Source organism: Netta rufina, assembly GCF_964035555.1.
Source record: "Netta rufina genome assembly, chromosome: 7".
NCBI lineage: Eukaryota > Metazoa > Chordata > Aves > Anseriformes > Anatidae > Netta > Netta rufina.
This window is the reverse complement of record NC_140130.1, coordinates 37,085,487-37,113,070: the sequence shown is the minus strand read 5'-3', so window position 1 is coordinate 37,113,070 and position 27,584 is coordinate 37,085,487. Positions and strand designations below refer to the sequence as shown.

Below are 27,584 nucleotides of genomic sequence, written 5' to 3'. Positions count from 1 at the left end.
TCTTCTGCGCTGTTGAGTGCTCAAAGCATATTTCTGCATTTTGGTAATACGATAGTGTTTAGTGGCGTTTGGTAGGTTGGGCAGACAGGCATGTGAGGTAGAGCCCTGGCTTCCTAGGAACACGTTCCCCATCCAGGCTGGAGGCAGCCCCTGGGCTGTTGGTGGTCCCCGTGCCCCTGCAGCCTCCTCCCGCAGGACACACGGCTCGCCCCAGTCTGCTGGGACAGGACCTGGTGGCTGGAAGGGATTGCAATGGATTCAACATGAGCAAGGGACTCGTTTTGTGTGTGGAGTTTCTGCACGGGCAGAGGTGGGTGCTGGGGCTGGAGGAGACATCTCCTCGAGGAGCTGCCATCACATGCACTTGCTTGTTTTTTTCTAAAGAAGGGTTGACAATGGCCTTAACCACAGGTCATCATTAATGCTCTCCCTTCTGAGATGGGGTTTTCTCACTGGTACTTTGCTGCTTGTACTACGATAGGTCATGGCATGTTCTCCGAGGGTGGCACTCCGAAGGCTTCGTGTTGAGTGTTGGACAAAGGGAGAGTAAAGCTGTGTTTGATCACGTCCTGCAAGGTCTAGGTTTGAGCTGTCCTTTTTCCCAAGGGAAAGGTAGTGGGGATTTTAATGCAGTATTAAAAAGGAAATCTGAACAGATGGAGCTATAACCTGGCCAAACTTCCATCCCGCCAAGTTACAGGCTTCGAACCTGGAGCTGATGGGGTAATTAATGCTCAGTGCAGCGTGCACAGTGTGTGCATGGGGGCATTTGCTGTCACATAGTGACAGCAAATAGTAAGCAATTGCTTACACTTACTCTGGTTGCTGGCTGCCAGTTGGCAGACCCAACACCCAGTGTCAATCCTGAGAGGTTTTCCGATAGCTTTGGCACATGAGCTGTTCTTAATGAACTGAAGTGAGCTTTGCTCACCTTCTGCTGGGAATCACTTCACAATCTGCTGGCATCTTAGGTACCAGCATCTGCACTCTGATAGCTCTCATGGTTACTTCGCAGTCCCTTGTGCCTGCTGCTGACAAACAAGGTCTTTTGGTACAGGGGACCGGCGCTAGATGAGGTGTCTACCAGGGCAGATCTCTTTGTGAGAATTTGGTGATAAACACATCAGTGCAATGAAGCAAGCTCCTGCCAGTGGAGCATGGAGCATCTGGCTGCAAGTTTCATTAAATGCCTCCAGAAAGTTTTGCATGGTGGAACACGAGTACTGCCTCCTTCCTTGGCTGCCAAGTTACACCTGCATTTATTTACTTCAGCAGTGGAGACACTTGTGCCTGCGAGGCACGCTGCGGCGGCAGCACAGCGCCCTGGCTGTTAGGGCACGCTGCTCTCGGTGCCATCGCCTGGCAGCATCTTCTCAGGATGAGCGATGAGGTTTTTCCAAATAGCACAGGGATTGTTTTGGCCTTGGGATCAGGAATAGCTACAACATTAATTTATGTCCAGAGATTAAATAAAGCCCTCCATTCTTCATTGGAAATAATTAGATTTCTGTCTGCTCCCAGGTTTTATCAAATATGTAACTAAAAAAAACGTCTTGTCTACCTCTTTGACCGGCGTATAAAACATCACAGAATCTAATTTTGGCTGTAATGAAAGATGACTCCAAGTACAAGGCTTAACTCAAGCTGTTTGTCAGCCTCAGGAAGATGTGTTTTTCACATTTTATTCAGAAAAGACTTGTTAACCGGAGTTGTGTGCTGGGGTCCAGATGCTCACAGAGTGCAGGGATTGCTGCTGGTGTGGAGGAAGCAGTGGGCCCGGGGTGGGCGCACCCAGAAGGCAGAAAGAAGACGGGTCACAGTGTGCTCGGGGGGTCTGCAGGTTGGTGGGACTTCTCACTGCTGTTCTTCGAATATTAAACCAGAAAATCCTAGCAGAGAGACAGGCATGATTAAAGCTGTTCAAAAAAGCAGGTGCCTGTCGGGCTTTCGTGGAAGCTCCAAAACACATCTCCCTGCTTGTGCTCGCAGCCGTGGGGAAGCAGAAGCTGTCTGCTTTCAGGCTCTCAGGTACCCGCTCTCATCTGTCCCCAGGGTCAGCAAGTCCGGCCATGCTGCATGGAGGGCACGCATCGAGGCTGTGCCCAAAGGAGCAGTCTGCATGCTTCTGTGCTGCAGCATTCAGTAAAGACATCGGGTGTTGAGGTAGCTGCCGATGATTTCTGTCAAGCAATGGAACCACGTAGCTGGTGTGCGCGAGGGGAGAGGGTGGGGGAAAAGGCAAACAAAACTCAAAGGCAGTGCTTCTCTTCCTATTTGTTTCTTCGGTTTATATGCTGTCACATCCTTGGCTTTTCCTTGTTTATTTGGATTAATGTCTCTGATGAGGTATAGAAGTCTACGTATTTTTTGGAGCTGCAAGTCAAATAATCACCCATACCCAAAACTCGATTGCAGAAACATCTGCTTAATGTCTGGCTGGATGTTATTTCTCAGCGTGACATGAAAAGGAAGTGTTTAATCTGAACCATGTAAAATTCCTTTAAATCACAGGATTCAGAGCTTGTGGATAACATTCCGCATTGTCTCCTCAGGAATTCTTTCAGGAAAGTTGGAAAAAAATTCAAGATAGACACCAGATAGAAGAGCTCAGCTCCCACCTTGCTAGATACAGGAACCAGTAACGAGTTTTTCCTGGGGTGTTTTCTGTGGGTTGGTTGTGTTAACATTGAGATGCTGTTTATGTTAACAGCAAGACAGAAATAGAAATAAGAAATAAAAATAAGAAACAAGGTTCATTTTGAAAAAAAAAATCAAAGAAAAAAAAACCCTGCAATGGCAGCTTTGCATGTGTTTGAGCATGCTCCCAACTGCCCCTATTCTATGTGTTTTCCTCCCAGAGGAGTGAGCACGATACAAATCAGCCTGGTCTGTGGCACTCACAGTTCTGCAGATCTACACAAGAGCATGAACACGATCTTAAGACCAGACAGCTAAAGTTACTGAGGTGTGACACACTGAGATGCTATCTCAAACAACAATTTTTATTTTAGCTCGGAAGAGGTTTTCATCTCTACCAGACGCAACTGAGAAAAGGATTTTTAATGGAAGTGTTGACATGGCCTGAAAACACCAGCAGGCTTGCTGTGAATAAAAGTTTTATCAGCTACTGTTACCACTTGGCTGTAGCAAACATCCACGCTGAATTAAAGAGGTTTTAATGATTTATGGTGTTCTCACAGACCAGTCCTTCATCAATCTTGTGATAAAGCATAACTTTCAGCAGGGAAAAAGTAAAACGGTAAGACTGCATGAAAAATACCTTAAGGTGCAAAAGATGGGGAGGTGTTCAGAATAGAAAACAAAATCAAGTCTCAAGGTAAGGATGTGAAAGCAGATGCGTCGAGCTGCTAACTTTGTACTTAGAGCATGTCTCCTGAGGATTGTAGGCTTTTTCCATTCACTGTAACTTAATACCTTTTAATTTCCTTTATACCTGAGTAAATGGGTTCTGATTTTGACCTTTGCATCTGAAGAGGGAACTGTGTTATTAATATATTTGCTGTTATTCTTTGAGACGTAGCTATAACGTGGTCCCAACTGGCTGAAATTGATAATTGCTGAAAAGCTGCTTATGGTACCAGCTTGCTGTGGAGGCCAGATGCCTGCGTCTGGGTGCAGCCCAGCGGATGCACACAGCACAGACCTCTCCCATGAAGGCCACACAGAGCTGCTGTGCCAGCTGCTGTGCCCTTTTCGGGAGCCTAAAAATGTGGAGGTACTTCCCAAAAAGAACAGCGTGCAGTAGGAGCACCTACTGGTGCTGTTTGTGTCCCTGGCTGTGAGCACCAGCATCGCACCCGGGCCCGTTATGACCAGAGGAGCAGCAATTTCAGCATCACACCTGGAGGTGTGCGTTGTTCTGAGGAGCAGAACCGCAGAGGTGAGCACCCAAAGGCAGCGCTGCTGCAATGGGCAGGCCCGGCCCCGGCAGGGCCCTTGGCCTGGTCCCCTGCAGAGGCACGGCCGAGGCCGGGCTGGGAAGCGCCGTGCTCGGAGCCTGCAGGCCCGTCACTGCGCCTCGTGGTGCAGGACATTGCTGTGCAGATCGCCGGGAGCAGGGCTGCAGGTGGCCCATTCTTTGAACGGGGCTTTGTGTGCCAGAGATAATAGCGGGGGAAAACACTGCCAGAGACACCATTGTCAAAGCTGTTCCCAGAACAAAGTTCTGGTTAAATAAGCTGCATAATCAAAGCAGTGAAGGCTGTTGGTTGTTTTAAAGTATGTTTTTACTCGGGATCAGACAGTATGATGGCAATGGGTCCCCTCTGAGAGTGGGGTCAGCGTCCTCATGGTGCTGGGCACCGCTTCAGGGCTAGCTCCTGCTGCAGGTTCCTGCTCTCTGCAGCCCACGTCCTGTCCTCTGGGACCTGTCGGTGTTACTGCTGTGTCTCAGGGAACCCTCAGTTCCCCTTTTGTTCCCAGCCCAGCTTGCAGGCTTCGTGCTCCCCGTAGCTGCTCTCCAGGCTGTGCCCGAGCACCTCTGCCCTTCCTGCCTCCTGTGTGTGTCGGGGCGCGGGGAGGACACAACCCCTGCTCAGGACCCAGCTGCCAGAGGGCTGCTTTTGTCAGAGCCAGCACAAACGGGGCCTTCTCCAGGACACTCGAGATGGGCTGAATCTGATTTGATAAATTTGAGTTGATCTTTGTCAGGTGCTGCTGGTGTTTCACACCTGATGCAACCTGTAACTCAGTGCTGCTTTTTTGCTTCTCAAGCTTCTCGCTCAAGCCTGGGGACGTGGGGCCGCAGTCCCAGCCCCAGCAGGGTGTCCACCCCTGCGTGTCCACCCCTGCATGTCCACGGCACCAGGGCTCGGGCTGGTGCAGTGCCGCAGGGGTGACGCGGCCCCGGGGTCCCTCCCGGCCGGACACAGAAGTCAGGACCTGCCTGTTAGGCGGGTAGGTGCCTCCAGCAGAGCTCCATCCAGCTGCTCACCGTGGTCGTGTGCCTAATGGATCCTTGACATTTTAATTATATCACTGCAAGTACACCTAGGAGACAGCTTTAAGCTTCGTTATCTTGGCTATGGCTAAAAAAAATTTGATTGTATGGTTTCATCCTTAATGCTTATTAGAACTGTAGAACAAATTAATATTATCTTTTTAATTACAAATGTTACACAGATGTTAATTAACAGGCAAAGGCTGTATTTCAATTACCATCAGTGCAACCATAGTACAAAATGGATATGAAGATTGGTTTTAAATAACAGGGTAGCTGATGCTGCCTACTGTGCAACCGTGACACTGTGGCCACGTCAAACATCCTTGGTTCCTGTTCAGAATAACTTGATCCTTTTTGTTACTTTCCTGGTAGATGAAAATCAACTTTATATATATATATATATATATATATATATAATTGGCAAAATATAATATTTTAATATATTTATATATATATAAAAATATAATTGTCAGACATCGCTGCCTGCAGTCAGGGCGTGAGGGCATCCGCAGCCCCGAGGCATGGGAAGGGGAGCGGCAGCAAACGTTTTTGGGGAGGTGCTGCAGCTTGCTGAGGCTGGGGGGCAGAGGAACAGAGCGGGCACATCACTGCCAAGCAGGCGTGGTGGATGCTGCTCCGTGCCCAGCCTGAAGGGAAGGGCTGCAGCCTGGGTACGTCCTGCCTGGGGCACGGGCGTGCTCACGTGGAGGCAGTGCCTGGTGCCTGAGCTGTTGATGCAGAAGGTGTTTGCTGCCAGGGCCGACTGGTATTTTCTTTGTTGGGTAAAAGTTTAGGGCATATTCTGGCGGTGCTTTTGCTCATGTCGATTGCTGATGACTTCATTGGAGCTGGCGCATGTCTGGGAGCTGAAAGCTGCTGCTCTGGGTGATTAATGCCTGGGGGGTGCTGCTGGGGTCAGCTAAGCCCTGCGGGTGCCATGGATGCGTCAGCTGCGATGAACAGCCGGTGCCGGGATGGCCGCTTGTAGCTGCAGTGCTTCTCATCTCTGCACGGTGGGAAATACGCGGATTTTTATTTAACCATCTGAATATGTGATGGGAGTTTGGTACGCTTCGCGTGTCCAGGACCCCAGGCACAAATACCCAGAGGCAGTCAGCAGGAACTGGAGTGTGAGTCAGTGCGTTTGGATCAAGTGTAACCACTCCAAATCAGCTCTTCGGCAAGCTGGAGCAGTGTTCTCCTGGGGCTCACCTTCATGTAGGATTAAGGTGACTGATGTTAGTGTGTAGTACTCGCTAATGCAAAGCATTGACTCTGCTCTAAAAACAAAATAAGCGAAATCCAGGTTTGTACGCTGAAGCTACTTGATGGCTATCAGCCGGAGTCAATAGCGTTTCTGTGTGTGGAAGGATTACGGTGCATTTCCTGGTCTTTCAAAGGCAGAAGCCATTAAGAGGTTCTGGAAAACCTACTGCTCACATTCCCAAAGCAAGAGGAAGATTCTTGAACCCATCTGGGTGCATTTGCATCAGATGTGACAGTAATGTCCTGCAGAGGGTGGGATCGTGAGTGCCTTAATTTAAGATGACGTCTGCCTCAGTAGAAGGAAAAATAATCTTTGGGTAGCTGAGATCAAGCAATCTCAAGTATTTATCAGCTTCACAGATACTGCCCAGAATGCAAAGTACTTGCTTTTGTTTGAGCCCACAGACAAATTGTGCTGTTCCATTATAATTAGCCTGAGATAAGTCAGGACATGCTATTAAATGATTAGATGACCTTTCATCTGAGTGGGGATTTCAGCCCATTGGATTCATTCAGAATCAGCAGGAAAAAAGTTATTGAATTTCTAAAGAAGAGGCAAAGCCTGCCTGCCTAAAAGATAGCAAAGAAGTTGGACTGAAAAATGTACAGAGCAGCAAAAATCTGGAGGATCAGGGAAAATATCCTAAAATAACAAGAACAACAGCAAAAAAATTTCCAGTGAAAAAATGTCTTCCTGTCTCCTGGACAACAAAAAAAGGTGACAACCAAATCTCTGCTCTCTAATTCCACTCCAAGCTACAGCATGGTTGGGTGGAGAACAGAAGGAACTCTTCAAAGCAGTAGCTCAGCGAGTGATGCGGAGGAATAAGAAGCCAGATCATTCCTGGCAGTTTATGGACTTTGTTTCTGCTGTTGCTGCTTAATCCACTGAGTGACAAAGAGTGCTGTGATTCTGCAGAGCAGGGCTCATCCCAAGGCTTTGCCCTAAGATGTCTGAACGGGAGGCTCCTGGGTGGGAAATGGGGTCAGGCGGGCTGGGGCTGGATCCTTGGCTGCTCCGGCTGCTGAGAACACGCTGGAAGCACGAGGTGCAAGGGCAGCTCTGTCGACAGAGAGTGTTGTGAAGGAGCAGCTCACCTGCATGCCGCGTGGTCCTGCACAATGCTTCGTGTGCGGCACACACGGGTGCCGCGCCATGGCCGCAGAGGTGGCGTTAGCAGCCGAGTCAGCAGAGCTGCAGGTGGTCCCTCACAGTGGGAGCCGCGTCCTGCTGCTGTCTCAGTCCCTCTGCGTGTTCAAGGTTTCTTTTAAACACATCTGTCTTGTAGAAGGTGTTTGTGAGGTGCTCCATGCATGTGCAGTGCGGCCTCCTCGGCTGGTTGCATAAAGGAGTTTGGGAACGTACTGGGAAACTGCTCACAACATGCTGGGCTGTGCTTGTGGCTCTGCCCCACTGTCACTTGGCCTTGTTTTGGGAAGACCCAAAGGACTCTGATGCCTTTACACATACCTGCACGTGTAGACACACTCGTGTGCTGTGTGCTTTAACTGTAACACCTACATAAAGAAGATGGGTATTGCAAAGCCAAGAGTCCATCTTCCCCTCCCATTACTCCTTTTGGGGGCATCATCTAGGTCAGTGATCCTTGTTAGTCTCCTCTAAATTAATGCAATAGATCGGGCTGTTGTGCAAAGACCACGATTGCCCCAGATTCAGATGAAAACAAGCCGCCAGCTATGATGACAATACAGGCGTTGCCATTGTCTGGGGCCCCATAAAGTGGGATCGAAATGGGAGATGTTAAATGCACATCTCATGTCCTGAATAGTAAATGCAAGTCCCAAACCCTTTGTGCCTTTAATGCAATAAAAGCAAAGGCAGCTGTATACAAACCATTTGGCAGCAGCTGAATGCTCAGGGTATCTGGGACTCTATTAAATCTTTTATGTGCCATGTCTTGAGCAATATCCTACCAGCTGATGCCTGCCTTCTGCCTTGCAAATCTGGCAGCATCACATACAATTTCTTCTAATGGCTGCATTTAAGCACCGAAATTTTCCTTTGTGCAGCGAGGGACCACGTTATGCAGGAAGAGGACAAAGTAGGCTTTTCTTTTGCTTTCTTGTGTCTCTTCACTTTGTAGATCTACTTGAAAAATGGATCGAGACTAATAGAAAAAGCCACTTAGACTCCTTGCCAAGTAGACGTTTCTTGCTTCCTCGGGAGCAGATGCACGAGCAGAGGAGCAGACAGAGGTGCGTGATGGGCACTGTGTGTCTGTGCATGGGACACGTTTCTGTAGGCACAGACATTTCAGGGAGGATTCCTGCTGCCACGGAGGACCGAAACATCCGTGCCAGGCGAGGGCAGGACCGACGCTGCTCCTCACGTTGTAGACCAGCGCTAGGCCCTGCCAAGAACTGCATTAACATCCTTAGCCATTAAGGGCTGTAGGGGTGACTGCAGGGCACACAGCATGCCCGAGCCCTGGAGGAGTGCCCGGGGCACTGGAGACTTGTCCTGGCGCCCCTTGCTTTGTGCCTGGGGCCTCGCCGGCACCGCTCTGGCACCAGCACCTCCCTCTGCCCCCGTGGGGCTGCCCCCAGCCGGCACAGCGTGGGGCTTGGCCATTAGCAGAATGTTCCTATTGACTCCCAAGTCTTGTGTTTTTCTTTTTCTTTTTCCTTTCTTTTTTTTTTTTTTTTTCTTTCTTCCAGGAAATAGAGAATAAAAGTTTCTAGAGCACTTGAAGCTGGAATTACTTGGTATTGAGGTGATGCTGTTCCATTTCAGAAAACAACTCGGGATGATTGCAGAGTACAGGAATCTTCCATCACTTTCTCATTTATTCTACTGGGTGTCCCTTTTCCCTGCAGAGAAACAAAAAGCAAATGACAGGAATGTGAAAAGCAATGCATGTGAAAATACTGAAAGTCAAAATCTAAACCAAAACAAACAAAAGAAAGATTTAGAAATTTAGAAACACAAAGAGAAATCAGAAGAGGATGTTGTTCAGTGTCTGGAAAGCTGTTAGTGAAAGGCTGTTTTTAGAGAAGCAGAGTCCATGATTTAAAGAACTGTTGTTAGGTCTTTCGGTTCAAAGAAATTAAAAAAGAGTTACTTTTGCTTGGCTAATTAAACATACAGCCAGCTTAGTCTGCTTTAAGCAGAAGTCAGATCCCGCGGGTGCTTTGCCTTGCGCTAGGTAGTTCATTGCCATTTGACCTGCAGTAAGCAGGGCTTCAGTTGATGTTTTTTTATCACCACTCCCAGCAGAAGCTGCAGGTGAGCAGCTTTGGCACCCCTGGGCAGTGCTGGTGGCAGGGACGGGGCTCCAGAGCCCTCACTTGTTCTGCTGAGCCATGCAGAGAGTGGCCGGGGCTGGGGCTGCCCTCCCCGCAGCTGCGGCCATGGGCCCCTTGCCCTGGAGCCGAGGCCAACATGCCCTGCTTGCTGCAGGACCGGGCACGTGGCCACGCTCTGTCCCCGGGCTGGGGGTCCTGGTGGCCCGGACCTGGTTTGTGCAGCTCAAATCACTCGGGAGATGGCAGCCAGGAAGCCTTTAGCACGGGGTCTGAGGTGTGCACGGAGTTATAAAATCCGTACCTCTGCTCGTACAGTAATCGCAGTGACAACTGCAAAATAATCCCGTAATTGGAGTGCGTGTCGCTAATTGGGGTGTTTTCATCAGGCTACTGATAACCACCCATTATTGTGTCACCTTCTTGCTGTAACGTGTCCTTGATGATATTATATTATGTGCCATTAGCACCTGCAAACAGTTATTAATGGGAGCCTTTCCGAGGAGCAGCAGTTCAGAGGCTGAGGGCCCCGCGTGGTGCTTGCTGCCAGCCAGAGCAGCCCCCGCCTGTCCCAGCCCCGCGTGGTGCAGGTGCCACGGCTCGGACGGGGGGGGAGAAGTCACCTTGGGGTTGGCCTCGCCGTGGTGGTCCACATGAAGGCTGTAGGAGCAAACTGCCAGATTTTATTTTATTTTTCCAAAGAAAATACGTTCAGCACATTGTAATAATAAGCATGTCGTCTGATAATTAAAAGAGGACAGATGTAATTACACCACGTGCATAATGTTCATTAATTCATTTAAAAATAGTTACCTTGATAATTGGAGTGTTGTCGGGAGTCAGAGGAGCCTCGGGGAGCAGCACCAAAGGAAATAGCAGCAGGGGAATCCAGCTGAGCCCCCAGCCCTGTGGGGGTGCCTGGAGAGGCAGAACCGTGCGCAGCCGGCGCCCTGCCCAGTGCTGGGTTTGTGGGGAGCTCTGTCATTGCTCAGGAGATGGCTCTGAAACCTGTTTGTGCAGCTAAGTAAAGCTGCAGTGAGGATACAGAACGTTTTGCTAAACCTTGTATCTTTTTCTCCACTTTTGCTGTACTTTAGGTGTGCATTGTGCAGAAGAGAGACACTGAGAAGATGTATGCCATGAAGTACATGAACAAGCAGCAGTGCATCGAAAGGGACGAGGTTCGCAACGTGTTCAGGGAGCTGGAAATCCTGCAGGAGATTGAGCACGTGTTCCTGGTGAACCTCTGGTGAGCTTCTCCTACCCTCTGCCTCCTGGTGGCATGCCAGCATGTCATGGCCTCGAACATTTTAAGACAGCCCATCTTTTGCCATCAAAAACCTTTGTGTTTTGTTTTTTTTTCTCAGCAAGCCCTCTTGCAAATACTCCTATCACGTACCTGCTGAGAGGCCACTCACCAGTTTAACTAAAATATCGTAGTGTGTTGTGTGCTGTGTGACTAAGGTGTGCTGGCACAGCGAGGCGCTCCCTTTAATGACTGCAGCTGAAGAAGCAGTCCATCCCTTGTGCTTGGAGATACTGAATACTCTTACAGTCAGTTTGTGGTGAATTGTATTCTCTGGGGAGGCCTTTTTTTTCTTTTTTTCCAAAAAGCAGCTTGAAAATTCAAAGAAGCTAGCATTTTTAGAGATGTTTATTTATTACTTTTATTAATATGAAAATGTACAAAGTCGTGTTTTACACAGCAAATGTTTGGTCCCAGTAAAGGACTCTGTCTCACAGAGATGTGCTAATAGTTTAAATAAGCAGAACTGCTCTTAGCTATAGCCAGTGTGTTCAGTACAGTTTTACTGAGTTAAGTCAAGAGACTTATCAGACAAGCAGGTAGCTAAAAGCTGCCCTGCCTGTGTCTGCATCTGTGCAGTCATCGCCAAGGCTGCTCTGTAAACTGGAGTGCTGTTTGTGGGGCAGGAGGATTACTGTGGTTGTAGGGAAGCCAAGGAGTTGTCCTGCCTACCACTTTTTACAGTAATTATCTAGACAAGTTGTTTTTCAAAAGCATTACAGACTAAAATTAGTTGTTAGATGTCAGCCTGATTCAAGGGTAGTTATTTTTAAGTTAGACCCTAACACACTGCCAGGTAATGAGTACCCTTTTTGCCAGTGCACATGCACTAATGTAATCTAACATAATCTAATTTGATGTAATCTAATCTAACGTAATCTAATCTAATCTAATTAGTAGTGAGCAATTTGAAATGTAACTATTTTTAGTGATCTGTTTCTGAAAAAAAGTTGTGTGATGTCTTCCAACCACCATGTGCATGCCCGGTCCTGTGTGAGCAGGCGTGGGCGCTGCTGGGGGGAGCCAGGGGGAGGGCAGACAGGGACACACTGTGGGCTACAGAAATCTGGAGTTCACAGCCTGAACACCCATCCTGCAGGAAGAATGGCATTTCTGAGAGATGGTGGAGAAGGTTCGCACCCCTTTGGGAGGAGGATGACAGACCGAGAGGGAGAGAGGAGCACACTCCCCTATCTCTGTTGTGCGTGTGACCAGGGTAACCATGTTTTGCCTAGCACTGATTTCCTTGGTGCTTTGCACATCCATTGCCTGGGTTGTGATACACCCTTTCAGCTCTAGCATGGGTCTTTATAAGGGCAGGCCTCTGCGCTCGTGGCTCAGAGAGCATCATCAGGTCTTTTGGGCAGTGTTTCAGCCCAGCAGTTTTGGAGATTACCTACAAATTCCTGGAGCTGCACCTTCCCTAACGCTAAGTGGAGCAAATTGCAAATAGAAAAGAGAGGCCGTGCTTACCTGGAAAATCATGGGTAGGTGAAAACAAGGCGCTATGCAAAAAATGCATCTGCAGCACACGTTTTCCTTCAGACCGCGAGGCTCCTGGTGCCTCGGGGCGTGTTGGCAGGCTGGGGCCGCCAGCCCTGTGCAGAGCTGGTAGTGCTTCGCCTGCCTTCTGCTGGCCAGTTACTCCACAGTCGCCAAAGAAGTTAGTATTTATGTTTTCAGAGTTGTAACAGTTGCAAACATTTTTTTTCCCAACAGGTAATGAAGTTCTTGAGGAAATGTGCTCATTGCAGCTTTTCCCCTCTCAGCTCATACATTGAGAATGAGCATACATTCAGGATGAGAAGTGTGTGATTCACAAGTATTACACAACCCCACAGGCTCCCTCCATAGAAATGCTGTTGCCAAATATAACAATTGAACGTTATTTTGTAGTGTATCCTCACTGCTGTCAGTCTCCTTCGGGATCCACCGCAAATACAGAGAGGCGTTTTACTATACCGTAAATATAGGTCTTTTTTTCTGTGTTTTTTTTTGTGGTTAAATTAGCACTTGTGTTTTCTAATTCACTTTCAGGATACACGGGGATATTTTCAGTACAGTTTTATCATGTTTTTCCCAACTGCAAATCGGGGCGGCCTGCTGGTAGAGCAGGGGGTGGCGGGCAGGGGGGGCACGCTTAGCGCCAGGCCTGCGGGGTGTGAGGGGAGCAGGGTGCTGAGCTGGGAGCTGAGACACCTCAGTTGGCTTTGCAGTTCCCTGAGGTGTCCTAAGCCTCTCCCCGGGGAGTTTCGGGGTCTGTAGTTGTGTGCGGCCTCCTGTGGCGATGGCAGTGGTACTGGGTGAGTGGGGAGGGTTCTCCTGTCATGGGAGGCGCTGCCTAGCACAGCAAAAGGCTAAAAAGCAAGGCAGCATCTTGAATTGTGCTTGCCTAATTAAAAAAGTGTAAACACCGAGGCCAACATATGCTCGTTGCGGGGATGTTTGCAGTTTTTCACAGGTGCTGTATAATTAAGAGAGGAAAAAAAAAAAACAACTTCATTTTGTGACTCCTGTGAGATGCCGCAGGAGCCGGCGGGCTCGCTCACCGCCCTGCTCCCCGCAGGTACTCCTTCCAGGACGAGGAGGACATGTTCATGGTGGTGGACTTGCTCCTCGGGGGTGACCTACGCTATCATCTGCAGCAAAACGTGCAGTTTACCGAAGAGACAGTCAGGCTGTACATCTGCGAGATGGCTCTGGCGCTAGACTACCTACGCAGTCAGCACATTATTCACAGGTAACACCCCCTGCTGCCCCGTGCTGCTGGAAACGAGGGCATTTCCATAAGCGAGGTGCCCTGTGGTGTGACAGCCCACGGTGGCCCTGTGGCACCAGGGGTGCCCGTGCTGGGATGTGGGTGGGCTTGGTGCTGCGGGCAGGGCGGTGGGGGGCTGCTGGCCCTGCCCGCTCCTTGCTTCTCCATGGGGCAGCCAAAAGAGCTGTGATCGAGGGCTTCACAGGCAGAGCCTTGTGTTATTAATTTCATGGAAATGCTGCCTGAATCAGTCAGGTGGTCCCACTTGTTTTGTTTTCCCCTGGGGAAACGTATTTCTAATCCATCTTAAAGAGACTTGCTCCTTATTTGAGTATTTTTGGGTTATATCTTTCTAATTTTTGGTAGATAAAAAAGTTGCAGATTTTGTTGTTGTTGTAGAATCGCATCCCTCATCTGACTGAGATTTCATCTTGCTGTAACCTTGCTTCTTTTTCCAGAGATGTAAAACCAGACAACATTCTCCTGGATGAGCAAGGTAGGATCTCTCTGTCTTGCTTTGTCCACCTCTTTCATTCAAGGGACCGATTCTTTTCAGTCTTGAATTCTGTGCATCTTTTTATTTGCAAAAACTGTGGAAAAGGCACCACTCCTTACATTTGATTGGTGCTTGGTTGGACATACATGTGCATTGCCATGCGAGGAAAGCTCCATCGTGAGGAGCCCTTCTCACTGACCCCCTGCCTCTGCCCTCTTTCTCGCCAGCACCAAGCCAGCGCCTCTCACACTGCACAGGTTATCCATGCAAGAAATGCACTGTGAAGGGGCACAGAGCACAAGAACTGTCTTTTTTGAGTTCTAAGTGAGTGATCTGCTCATAAACTTTTACTAGGCAGGAAAAAAGAGTTTTGATGTCTTCCTGTAGAGAGAGATCTGGGCTGAGCCAGGAGCAAGCTTGGAAACCTTCCTGAGACCATCTATTGATATCATTATTATTAAGCAATTAGTAGGCTCTCAGTGGTCTAATTGGACAGCTCCCTTATAGTCATCTCTATTCCAGCAATAAACCTTACAAAATGAGGACACAATTTCTCAGGGCAGAAGGCTCCAAAGCACCTGAGTTTTAGCATAAAGGCTTGTCAGAACCAAAACTTACACTTGCATGGAAGTTCATTAGACGATAGCTCAGGGTATAAAGCTCAAGGATGTTGGGAAAACAGAGATACGAGGAAGAAATAACAGCAGAAACTTGTTTGGGATTTACAGACCATTTTCACAGCTGCCTGGTAGATAGCAGAAAGCCTCAGGAAAGGTGTTTTTCTTCTTCGCCAGTCCTGGGGCTTCTGCCCCAGTCCTGGAGACCCCAGCTTCCCCGAGCAGCCTGCCTGGGGCTCGACTGCGCTGAACTGTTGTGTTCTGAGCACCTCTCCTGATGTCACACCTAAACCTCTGCTGCTTCAGCTTGTGCTCGTTATCCCAGCTCCTGTTGAGTCTGTGCGTGAGGTACGCAGCACTTTGTACAGCAGTGTTGTAGGGACACTCAGTTCATGGCAAGATTTCTTAAAGCCTTGCAGATGCCTGATCTGTGCCAGTAAATACCCCGGTGTTTACCCGATCTGGCCCAGCTGGCTGGCAGCAGACCTAAGAGAGGTGTTTTCCAGCCTGTTCAAATCATTCATGCTATTTTTTTCTCCAGATTTTAACTAACTCCCAGTCCTGATGATGGAGAATATAGAAACAGAGTGAAAGTACTGCAGTGCTGTTTGAAATATGATTTCCTTGTACAATCTTAGGGTTTGCAAAGTGTTACAATTTTGCTTAGACTGACATGCCCGAATTTGCTCTGGTCTACAGTTGTACTGTCTCAGCTCCAGGACTTTGGTGGTAGTCGTGGTTCAGTAAATTTCATCAAAAACCAGTTACAGGTTATTTTTAATCAACTTGACCGAGGCATTATTTTAGTATAGTGTTTTTCTACTGTCTTTGTTACTGACTGTAGATTCTGGATATATCAACGTGATGATGTGCTGGAGCTGTGTAGCTCACTAGTTCCTGGGGTAGGCTTAGCTAGTAATGTTTGAGCTCCGTAAGCTTAAACCGTTACAATGCTTTTCTTGCTCCTTTATGCATTCCCCTGGTTTTGTCACATTCCTCCTGTTTGTTCATGCTGGCCACAAGCTGAACCTGACTTTTCCAAAGGTAAAGAATTTTGGCATTTAAAACTGGACTTGTCATCCCAGGTTTGAAACTCAGAATCCTGTAAAAACAAACAAACAAACAAACAAAAATCCTTTTCTTTTTCATGTTCAGCCTTGAATTTTAGTTGGTCGTGGCAGTGCCCAGTGCAGGGGCCAGCAATGTTTGAGGAGAGGCGAATGGATGTTGTATTCCTAAAGGATGCCTGGGGATTTTCTGGGTCCCCGTGGGACGTAGCAGAGCTCTGAGAGCTGGCTGGTACCACGGGGATCTGAGTAGTCACTGGCTCGCAGTGGGGGTAATGTGAACAAAGATGTAGAGTAGCCAAGTAGGGTGGAATAAGCTGGATATTGGAAATTGCTTCTGTTCAAAATGTGAAGCTCCATGTGCAATTCAAAACCAAGAAGCAAAGCTAGCTACCATCTAAATGTCTGGCAAGCACGGGATCCTGAGAAGGCTCCGGGGTCTGTCGTGGCCATTTGGTGGGGTCTGTAGAGCAACCTGCCTGTCCCTGGGCTGTGCTCGCGGAGACTGAAGCTTATGAAAAATTGTACTCTGCATTGTGATTGTTCTGTGCCGAGAGTAATTCCTTCTTAAACTGTGTCTTTATTTAAGGTCATGCACATTTAACAGATTTTAATATTGCAACAATAATTAGGGATGGCGAGAGAGCAACTGCGTTAGCTGGAACAAAGCCGTACATGGGTAAGAACTAATAGCTGCTCGTTACGTCTGGGTTTTACCTTGGGAGAATGCTCACTGCATGCCGTCTCATAGCTCCTGCCTGTTGCAAAGGCACAGAGTTAGCTTAGCCCATTAATGCATGCACCCAAGTCATTCAGCAGAGCCCTGCTGGTGCTGCTGTGCCAGCCTGCCCTGCTCTCCTGTCCCGCTGTCCTGCCCCACCATCCTGCCCTGCTGTCCTGCCCTGCCGCCGGCCTTGCTGCTTGCTCAGAGGGAGCAGAGCTCCTAGCACCCTCTGTGGCCGGGCGTGCTGCCTCCTAGCTTGTCCTGACAGCCCCCCCGGTGGCATTCACACGTGAAAGCAGTCACCGCGTCTACCTGCGTGCATGAAGTAGGCGATGGAAACAGAAGCTGACTGAAGTCAGTGAATAAACTGTTGTGGTTGTGCTCTTCCCGTTCAGCTCCGGAGATTTTCCATTCCTTCCTGAACGGCGGGACGGGTTACTCCTTCGAAGTGGATTGGTGGTCCTTGGGAATTATGGCTTACGAACTCCTTCGGGGCTGGGTAGGGTGCTTCGGACTGCCTGAGCTCTAAGAACACGCGTCCTTAGCGAGCTGCAGAGAGAAAAGTGACTTTCTTCTCACCTTTCTGTGTTTCCCCCAGAGGCCGTATGACATCCACTCCAACAACCCAGTGGAGTCCTTGGTCCAGCTGTTCAGCACTGTCAGTGTTCAGTACTCATCCACATGGTCAAAGGAGATGGTTGCGCTGCTGAGGAAGGTGAGGTGCCCTCGGGTGTGCTTTGAACTCTGCACGGCAGGACTAACATGAGATCTTTCAGCGTGTTAATGTAAAATTGAAATGGGACTAATTTTATATGACTTTGCCCAGGCTTAAGCATAGATTAATCTTGTGTTTTATTCTTTCACTGACCTCTGTAGTAAGATGCATTGCTTCACAGCAAGTGGAGAAAAGAGGCTGATCTTGTTGTAACAGTCCAGTTCTTAGCTAGGAGAGGATTGTGTTCTCCCAGCATCCAAGCACAGATGTGGCCTTCTGACTTGGAAAGGTGGCGATCATGGCTGGGACAGCAGAGTGAGATGGAGGAGTCTGTGCTGAGCCTGCTGCGCTAGCTGCTCCCTCTTCGGCTCTGCACGGCTGAAGAGTCCGGCTCAGGGGCAGTTAGTGGTGAACCTGTCCGAGAGGGTTTCTGTACATCTGTGAAACAGCTGCTGGCATTTTATTGCTGCAGCTAGAAAGTTGCTGATTTGGGGGGCTGTTTGCTTGAGAGCTCAGAAAGCAGCTGATGAGTATGCTGTAGGAAAGGTGTGCACAGCGCTGACAGCAAATACGGACTCCAATATAAGGTAATGTCGGGTGGACAATTTTACATGACTAGATTTTGTTTTAAGGAGAAGCAGAGTTAGTTACCACTGGGTGGAGTGTTGCAGCAAGTTCACATTGCCATCTGCTGGGCTGCACGAGGTGCCGGCTTTTAGGAGCGGCACAGAGCTCAGTCGCTGGCTGTGGCCTCCCCGCGGGATGCTCCTGTCCCCACACCCCGCTCTGTCCCCTGGCACTGCTGCCCTGCACACCATGGGAGTGCCATGTGGTGGGGGTGAATGTCACTGTGTGCAGGGACATCATGTCCAGGCTCCCCGGGCAGCAGGACTGCGCTCAGGTTGTGGATGCCAGAGCTGAGCTGGGAGGGCTGGAGGCTGGGGCTCGAGTTCTGTGTGCCCTGGGGAAATCACCGGGATAGGCCCCAGGGTGGTGGCGTGGCCAGGCTGTGGCCAAGGCTTTCGGTGCTGGAGACAAAGCACTGAGTTATCCGGGAGCCTTACCCAAGTGCCATGCCAGATACCACGGATCTGTTGAGCACGCAGCACGGTACCATGCGGAGGTCTCCGAAAATTCCAGTCTGCCTTCACATCGGCTCCTTGGTGGAGCAGCACGCGAGCTGCCATTCCTATCTGATTATTTTTTTTGCATATATACTCAGTAGTCTGAGTGTGCAATAAACAGAATAACATCCCCTGGTACACAGAGGAGGTGTGAAAATAGGGCGTGTGCTGTTTGAAGCTGAGGAAGGGCCCCTGGGGAGGCCGAGCACCTCAGGGGCTGCCTGCTCCAGCCCTGGGGGAGCGGTGGCAGGGGGGTCCCGCATCGTGGGCACCCACGGGGGGAGGCAAAGCAGGGCTGCTCCGAGCTGTCACCGTAACGAACTTGTGACCGCCTGGTTTCACACTCCATAGAACAGCTTTCTGAGTTTTGTGTTTGGTTTTTTATACAGGGTGTTGCATATTTCCCAAAACAAACTTTGCAGCATTGCCGAGTTACTCGAGTGCATTCGGGAAGCAGGGGGGGGGTCTTGTTCCTCTTGTTTCTGTTTCTCGTTCCTCATGGGAACGCTTTTGTCATGGCAGCTGCTGACGGTGAACCCCGAGCACCGCTTCTCCTGCCTCGCCGACATTCAGACGTCAGCCTACTTGTCAGCCGTGGTCTGGAGCGACGTGGGCGAGAAGCGCGTGGAGCCGGGCTTCGTCCCGAACGTGAGTACGAGCAGCGGGCGGCTTCCCTCGCCCAGCCAGGGCCAGTTTGCACCCTGAGGTGAAGGGCTGTGCTCAGCAGTAGTTCCTGAGCACGTTTGCTGAGGGGGAGGGAGCCCACCCCACGGCTAACCCACGCCTGTGCTGTCCCTGTGCCCCGCAGAAGGGCCGCCTGCACTGCGACCCCACCTTCGAGCTGGAGGAGATGATCCTGGAGTCGAGGCCCCTGCACAAGAAGAAGAAGAGGCTTGCAAAGAACAAGTCGAGGGACAACAGCAAAGACAGCTCCCAGTCCGTAAGTGATCTCTGCGGTAACAGCCAGCAGGGAAAAAGGCTGAGATACCAACTGTGGGGGTGTGCACCAGTAGTTACTGCGGCACTGCCTTCCCGTGCAGATTTGTTTTGATAAAAACATTTGCCAAATGGAGTCTTCATGACAACCAAATGTTCCTCTTACATAAGTTTGATAAAACCCTTTTACAATAATCCGTGGCTTGGTAAATGAAATGAGAGGTCTGGGCATGCTGGTCCAGAGCAAAACTAAAAACAAAGTCTGTATGGTCACAGCCTCTCTGAAGGGCACTGTCCCACGTCTCCAAACGCTGCGGACGGGGTTAGGTCGTAGTGGTTTGTCTGAGCACTGGATGATGGCCACACAGAAACAGCCAGGGTGTCGGTTCCATTTTTTGGATAATAGGCCCGACTCTTCGTTACGCCACGTGGGCTGTACGCCTGTGTCAGCCCCCGCAGCCCTGCTGGGCTCCTGTGCAGGAGAGGCCGGCACGTGGGTGTGGGGGAGCGTGCCACGAGCGCTTTCTGGGGAGTTCATCAGCCAGGAAATGCAGCTGGAGATCAGACACATTTGTTTCCCTTGTTCACTGTGGGCGTTAGGGTGCTTTTATGTCAGTAGGGAGATAAATACAAGAATCTGGGTTTTGCAGATCAGACACATCCTCGGAATAAAACCACCACACTGCGCACCAGGGCAGGTCCTGGGGCACGGAGTGCTTTGTGGGGGCCGGGGTGCAGGGGGTGGCAGGGTGCGTGATCCCATCACCGCCACTTTGGTGCTGCAGCTCCTCTCTTAGCTGAGCAAATTCCAACATGAGGAAACAGAAGCCGTCCCTTCCTGCAAGGACACCGGTACCCGTTATCTGAGCAGCAGCAGGAAGCGCCGGTCAGGATTTTGCCTGTCTCATTGTCTGCGCCCATTAACTGCAATAGATCCCTTCCTTCTTCGACGGGAGTTAATGCTGCGATCAATGAGACTTACTGTAAGAGGCCGAAGGATAAATCGGGAAGCTGGGGAGGAAAAGAACAGAATAAGCAGACCTGAGAGTACCTCTGGGAGGGTTTGTTGGCGGCAGAGCTGGGGGCGAGCTGTCTGCCAAGCCCCTCAGCACGTGCAGCAGCACAGGCTGGGAGCTGGCCCCGCGGTGGCAGTGTGTGAGCTCAGGGGAGGTCTCTGCACAGGGACAGACGGGTGCAGGGGGTCGGACGATGGCAGACATGGGACATGAGCCGTCTGCACATCCACACCTTCCTCCTGCCATGTGGGCACTGTCAGCTCCCTGCTGTGTGCACCCCTGAAACAAGCCCCCAGCGAGAGCCACAAAAGCGATCGCTTGTGCTATTTCCATCAGCTGACGAGGCTGAAGTTCCTGGTGGCTGCTCTGTGCTGTGCTGCTGTAGGAAGCAGAGAGATGCAGATGGGCCTTCTTACGCCTGTGTGGTTTTTTTCTTCAACAGGAAAATGACTATCTCCAAGAATGCCTTGAAGCTATCCAGCAAGACTTTGTCATCTTTAACAGAGAGAAGTAAGTGTGGGGGGCATTTTTTGGAAAGAAGAAATACTTTCCTTCTTGTCTTATCTCAGAAATTCAGAGTGCCAGAGCCTGAAGGTCAGGAGCATCTCACTGAGGTCTTGGCTCTGCGTGACAGATGTCAGCCCAGGAGCTCAGGTGGTGCATCCTTGTAAAAAACAGTTGTTCCCAGAAAGGGGGACAAATCAGTGGGTATTAACCACTGCCAGCAAAGAAAATACACTACAGAGAAGCTTCTGGGGTCTAGTATGCACATGACACACCTGCAGTTCACCCATACTGTCCCCTTGTCCATCTTACTTTTAGAGGATGTTGTTGGGAACAACAAAAGCAAGGAGTATGGGACAATTTTCCCTGCATGTCACAAGTGGGCAGTAGAAGTGCTGGTGTTAAAGCAGCTGCTGCGACTTGTGGCCGAGGTGGGGCAGGCAGCGCTTTGGAAAGCTGAAGGCTGCTTCAGGCTGTGGGCACCTCACGAGGAGCGGTGCTGCTGCTGCAGACACGTTCCACACCACCCGTTCTGCTTTTGCCCTGTGTGACCCCTGGTCCCTCTGCCCCGCACAGGCTAAAGAAGAGCCAAGAGCAGACGAGCGAGTCCGCGTCCCCCCCCGAAACCACCGATGAAGCCGAGACGGAGGCCGAGTCTGAGACCTCCAACCTGAACATGTGCAGCTCCGTGTGCTCCTCGGCGGGCAGCAGCTAGGCTGGGGGCCGCCGGCCGCCCCCTCCCCGTCCCCCGTTCTCAGGTTGCGCTGAGTTAACACCGGCTGCGCTCCGAGACAGCCGGAGGCACGCGGCAGCTCGTCTCGCAGCGCTGTAGCAACACAGACAGTTCTCACAGAACTGAACTCGGGACTTCGGCGGACGCCGGTCTGCACGCTGGGGTGCCCGTCGTGGGTAAGGGTCCTTGCTATGCAACGAGTCGGAGGAAGTAGACCGATTTCTTTATTTGTTCTTTTCTAACGTCAGGTTGCTGATCTGGACATGCTTTTAACACACTAAGATGCCGACACGCGGAGTTACACCTACAGCAAAGGGGCACAGAGGTGTGGAGCAGGAGGCAGGCTGACCGGGGCTCACGCCGTGCTCTGGCACTCCCAGTAGTGAGGGCTGCGTGGGGACGGGCGCTCCCGCTGGGAGTCGAAGCAGCCCCAGCGCCTCGCTGGTCCCAGAGGGTGGCAGCAGCTTGCTGAGAGCCAGGGGCAGTGCTGGTCCCGTGGAGCAGGGACGGTCCTGTGGCACCGGGAGGGGATGGCCCGGGCACACCCTTGTCCCTTCATCACCTGCCAGAGTCTTTTTCCCGACTCCCGGCAAATAAATGTTTTTTGTGCACTCCATGGATTCTCCTGGGGCTTGGTAATGATTAAACACATAATTGATATGTAAAATGTATTTAAAATATTTGCTTTCTTCACATAGCTATTGTGAGTTGCAAGGAGCTGTGCAAACGGATCAGATCGTTCTGGTTCTGTTTGTCCAGGTTCGGAGGGTTTGTTTCATCACAGATGCAGATTTTAGTGGAAGCCAAGTGGGTGGCCTTACAGTGCTGCTCCGTCACAAAAAGAGGGGAGTACCTGATTTCACCCTTCGCTTTACTTTATTTTCAGTGTAAAGTAAAACTGCTGTGTATAATTTACCAGTACCTGTTTTGCCTTCTTAGTAAGACAGGAGGAGATCTCTGACTTGTTCCAGCTGTTACCTTTCTTCTTTTTTCAGGAGCCTTCGCTATATTAGTTGCTTAATCTGCTGTACAGTGGCTTTCGGTTACTATTGCTAAAAACGAGCCATTGGGTCTGCTGCAACACAAAGCTGCTGTGATATGCAAAGGTTTCCTGAGAACTGCATTCACTTTACAGCTATCATGATCTGTTTGCTGCCAGCCGTTCAGGAGGTCGCTGGGTTTGCATCCCTCGTGCATATTTTTAACACAAAATGGGATAGAAAACGTTTTTAACAGATGCAGACTCTTTTAGAACAAATTTTGTGTTCAGTGGATGAAATAGAATGGCTTAACCAGTTTAAAACTCTTTTATATGAAAAAAAAGACACAAAGCATTTATTTTCCACAGTTTTATGTGGAAATCAGTGAGTGACTGTGCTTGTGCAGAACCAAACTTTCAAAAGTCCTTAAACAGACGTGTTCAGGTGTGCAGGCACAACTTTTGTGGGGGGCTGGGGGAAGCCAGAGCTTTTATACCAGTGGCACAGGGGTGTTCAGGACAGCGCCAGGCAGGCGGTGCACCCGATGAGCGTCTCCGCAGTACACCCCGCGGCTCCACGGAGCGGTGCGGTCCCGTGCGCAGGGCTGGGGGCTGGCGGCAGGCACTGAGGGAGCCACGGGGATAAATGGGTCCCATGGCAGCCCTGCTTCCCTGCAAGAGATCGTTGTGGCTCTGTGCCTGGGGGGCATCAGCGCGGTGCTGGGGGCACGTGCAGCTCACGGAGCTGGGCTCTGCGGCGCGTCGGAACGAGTCCTGTCCGTTTGGAGGTACTGCGGGCTCTGCCGGCTTGCTCCTCGGCCCTGTACCGTCTGCATGCGTTGTGTTTCCCCCCCAGCCTCCCCGCAGAGCCAGCAGCACGGCTGTGGCTGTTTGGCACCAGCTGCAGGAGCAGCACGGTCACAGGAGCAGCACTTCAGCCTTGAGTCACATAACCACATCGAGCCGGGCTCTGCTTGGCTTCTGGTAGGAACAGTCTCATAACCCTGCTGCTGCGAGGGGCTGGAAACCTGCCTCGTGGCCTGCCGGGAGCCAGGTGGGTGTGAAAGGAGCAGGATGAGGGTCACGAGATGTTTTTATTCAGGAAGTATGAATTACAGGTGATTTACTTCACCGGTATGAATGGTTCTTTTCATTAAGCTCCATTTTACTGTTTTGCTTCTTTCTGTAAATAATGACAAACGTTAGAGACTCTGAGAACAAGGAGAAGTGTGACTTTTATTTGGGGACCAAAATGCACCCTGTGTGGGAGGTACAGGTCCATCCTGTTCAGCTGCCAGCTCTCAGGCCAGAGGAGATGTCTGCAGTCCTGTAGGACGTGTCTCATCAGAGATCTTCATCGCTTTCTTTAGGACATGTTACAAATGGCCCGTAACATCCCGCTGCTGCGTGCAGACACGAGCTGGCTCGCTTCCCAGAGCCCAGAGCGCCTCACTCCAGAACCTGTCCTGGTCGTTCATGTTCTCTTTGCAGCACTGCACGTCCTGTGTAAGTGGTGGAAATGCCCTCAGCAGCGCCAAGCAGTGACCCGCAAAGCTTCTGGGGAGACACCACGTCGTGGCTGACCCGGGGGCAGATCCTGGCTGCCCAGAAAGCGCTGCTGAAATCCAGCAGACACGTAGGGGAACGCGTTTGGGAACTCTCGTTTCTGCCTCACATCAGAAACTTCTAAATCTTACTCCCTGGGGACAGGTGACACAGCGTAGACTTTCAGGATCACTGTGCCGTGTAGTCGAGACACCGTGAGTACGATATAGTTTGGGAACTCATTGCCAGTAACGCATGGACACGCACTTCACTACTGCCCACCTGGGGAACGGGCTTTATTGATGCCTGCTTACGCAGAGACCCCAGAGATGAAATTGAAAGAAATGAGCAGTTGTACAAAGTGATAAATGGGTACCTGTTTGCTTCACTGTCAAAAAAGCCCAGGATGGGTTTTAATGTGTCACCCCTGCTGTGCCCTGCTCCCTGTCACTGTTTTGTGTCTGTATGTTGTCACCTCGGTTCCTGACATGGGGCCGTGGGGCCGGGCGTTGTTTGTCACTTTGGGGTGTCGGGGCTGCTCTCTCACTGCTGTCTGTGGCACGTGGGCTGGGATGGGTTCACATCGCTGCACTGCAGCTGTCCCCGTGCTGCTGTCCCCGTGCTGCTGTCCCCTGTGTGCCCGGCTCCCTGCGGCCCCGTGCCCAGCGCATGCCCTGGAGCAGAGCGTGGTGCCCGCGGCCGTGCGGGGTGCTTGTGCCAGGGCAGCAGCGCAGGCACTGAGGCTGTGGGACATACGCCCTGTGGAAGGGCTGGTTCCTAGGAAAACCGTGTTGCTTTGAAGTCCTCTGAGCCCTTTCTGTCCTTCTGTTCTCCCTCTGTTGCTTCAGAGCCTGATTCAGCTCCGGGTGTAAGCAAAACTCATGGTGAAGTCGTGAAGCACTACCGCTACCAAACCCGTAACGCAGAGCCTGGCAGTTGATCCAGCTCTGGTTTACATCTCCACTAGAACCAGAATACAATAATTTTCTGTATATAGATATTTAAATACATGTATTTTTTGTATGACAGATTTATACAGGGTGTGCCATTATCTGCTGTGGAAAGTCTGCATCACCTATAAATTATTCTCCTTGAATTCCTTGCCATAAGAGTTTCTTATCTCTGTTGTATTTTGAAGTTCTGCAAAGTTGCATATTTTTAAGTGTTTCCATTGAATTACACAGACTTCACTGGGAATTTTGCATAGAAAACAAATGCCAGATCAGGTCCGGATGTTTCTTTTGTTGCCAGTTCTTTATTATTGCTCTATACCTTGCCAAAAAGAGAGTAGGAGTAATAATAGCAAAAACACCAATAATATGAACCTGACATCGGACAGTGCCGAAATCCTGCTGCCTTGGTAGGGTATAGTTTTTAATTATTTCCTTGTAAATTGGATATGTAAAGCATATCTCTGTATTTTCAGTTCATACATTTCTGTACTTTTATTGCATGACAATACTACCATGTCACTGAAGATTTCAGTTACGACAACAAATTTGTGTTTTTGCAAATACTGCAAGAAGCCATTGCATATGTGGAGTAATAAATGTGTGTTTTTAACATTGCCAAGTTTTTGCAGTCATTTCTAGGTTATCGCTCTGTAGGAAAACAACATTAAAACTTGTAAAAAGTGCATGCTATAATTATCTCTCCTGTTTACGCATCGCAGACCGGAGCTGTTTAGCATCCAAACTACACCAGTTGGTGTAAAGGCCAAAACACACCACCAGCACGCTGCGTGAGCTGCGTTTCACTTGCAGAAGCTCCGCAGCAGCGGCACCTTGCAGCCGGGCAGTGAGCAGCTCTGTTGGTGGCAGCAGCTCTGTGAGCAGCGCTGCATTTCCCCAGCTTATCCCGGTGGCAGCGCAGTGCCCGCTGGACCCGCCGGCCACAGGAGCGTTTCCAGTCGCTCAGCTGCAGCAGCAGTGCCTGCCATCCCCCACCGCCTGCCCGTGGGTTGGGATTGCTTCTCCTAAGAGGCTGCAAGCCGCTTGCTGGGGCTCGTCCTCCCCATGCTCAGCACCCAGGTTGCCTTTCTCCCTGCTCGGAGTGCCTGCGCTGCCGTTTGGGATGGCTGGGTCTGCACGAAAGGTGCCTGCGATGGATGGGTTGGGAAGGAGTCCACTTGCCCACCAGAGGGTGGTTCACTGCAAAGAGCCTGCCAGCTGCTCTGCGTGCTTTGGGCTGCTCCCCCTGCGAGCGTGGGCCCTGCTTCCCGGTGCCTCTGCAGCCGCGGGCTCCGGCCGGTGCCCCTGCTGGGTGCCCCTGCTCGTGCCCTGTGCAGCCTGCTGTGCTTGCAGCTGGGCAATTGTCTTTCAATTTCACTTTTTTTTTTTTTTGAACATTGTGCGGTTCTTCTGCTAGAAGGTGAGATGTTCATCCCCAAACACTGGGCATTGGCTCGGCGCTGCCTCCAGCCGGCTGCCCCGCAGGAGCTGGGGCTTGGACCGATGACCTGCGGGGTCCCTGTCCCCCTGCAGCCCCCCGTGAGCTGAGCTCCAGCGTCACATGGCGAAGGGACGCCAGCTCCGTCTCGCCAGCTGAGCCAGCGCCTGGAAGTGTCTGACCCAGAGCCTGCAGCGACGCTGTCAGAGGGAATTAAGGCCACGCAGGCTGCTTGTGCCCCAGGTGGGTTCGCTTCCCGCAGGCTCTGGATGCATTTGCAGACAGCTGGGTCTGCAGGACCCATCACACATCCCAGGGGGCACGCTCCATGTTTTAGCCCCCGCTGCTGTGTTCGGAGGCTGGGGTGAGCCTGCAGCATTGCGGGCTCTGCTGCTCCCCAGGACACCCTTTGGGAAACAGCCCCCACAGAGGGAACAAATGCAAACCCCTCCTCAGCAGCAGAGCTGATGGAGGCTCCTGGGGGCTGATGGGGGCACTGGCCCCAACCTCACCCGTGGGGCTCAGCGGGGAGGGGACGGTGTCTGCAGGCACTGCCCTGGTCCCCCCGGCCCTGGCTTCTTTGAACAAGCAGCCTGGCTGCTGAAGGAAGGCATCTTGCCAAGGAAGAGCTTGCAGAAAGTCCCCTGCTAGGAACAGCGGGATTTGGGGCAGTGCAGGGCCTAGGAAAACCCAGGGGTGCAAGCCCGTGTTCTGGGTTACTGGCTGCGGTCAGCCCCGCTGGGTGGGGGGTGTGCTTCCTAGCAGCACGCAGCTTTGGGAATTCATTCAAGTGAGCGTTTTCCCTAGGAATGGATTTTACAGTTTTTTGAAGGAAAATGCTTTTTATTAGAAAGAAACAAAACACAATTCAGGAAGAAAATAAATAGATGTTCAATAGCCTCGTTGTAACTGCAGGCAAAAAAAAAAAAAAAAAAAGACATTAAACAAAAATAAATTATTTCTTTTAAATAAAATATATCTGAACAATTGCATATTCATCTGTATTTGATACAGAAATTCCTAAATGTAATTGCATGGGGCTATGAGATACAGGTCAAAGTAGACAATTAAAAAAAAAAAACAAAACACACCAAAAACCTCACCAAACACTTATTGTCAGTGTGCAGAAACCCACACGTCAGGAATCAATCTTACAAACTGTCATGCATAAAAAGCCAAGGAA

General features: G+C 50.6%; 1 protein-coding gene across 3 annotated transcripts in view; it reads left to right on the top strand.

The window, feature by feature from the left end:
• The window catches only part of STK32C (serine/threonine kinase 32C), a 79,919-nt gene extending 54,423 nt beyond the window's left edge, over positions 1-25,496 (top strand). For 2 of the 3 annotated variants that reach the window (XM_084290619.1, XM_084290618.1), the window contains exons 3-12: positions 10,591-10,742; positions 13,366-13,539; positions 14,016-14,053; positions 16,327-16,416; positions 16,857-16,960; positions 17,060-17,176; positions 18,823-18,948; positions 19,109-19,240; positions 20,695-20,762; positions 21,333-22,267. In XM_084290619.1, the coding sequence (XP_084146745.1) occupies positions 10,591-10,742; positions 13,366-13,539; positions 14,016-14,053; positions 16,327-16,416; positions 16,857-16,960; positions 17,060-17,176; positions 18,823-18,948; positions 19,109-19,240; positions 20,695-20,762; positions 21,333-21,471 (1,140 nt within the window). In that variant the 3' untranslated portion in view covers positions 21,472-22,267. Of the gene's footprint in view, positions 1-10,590; positions 10,743-13,365; positions 13,540-14,015; positions 14,054-16,326; positions 16,417-16,856; positions 16,961-17,059; positions 17,177-18,822; positions 18,949-19,108; positions 19,241-20,694; positions 20,763-21,332; positions 22,268-23,838 lie in introns of those variants that run through there. The other variant, XR_014618634.1, reaches the window with a different exon arrangement.
• The last annotated feature ends 2,088 nt before the right edge of the window (positions 25,497-27,584 follow it).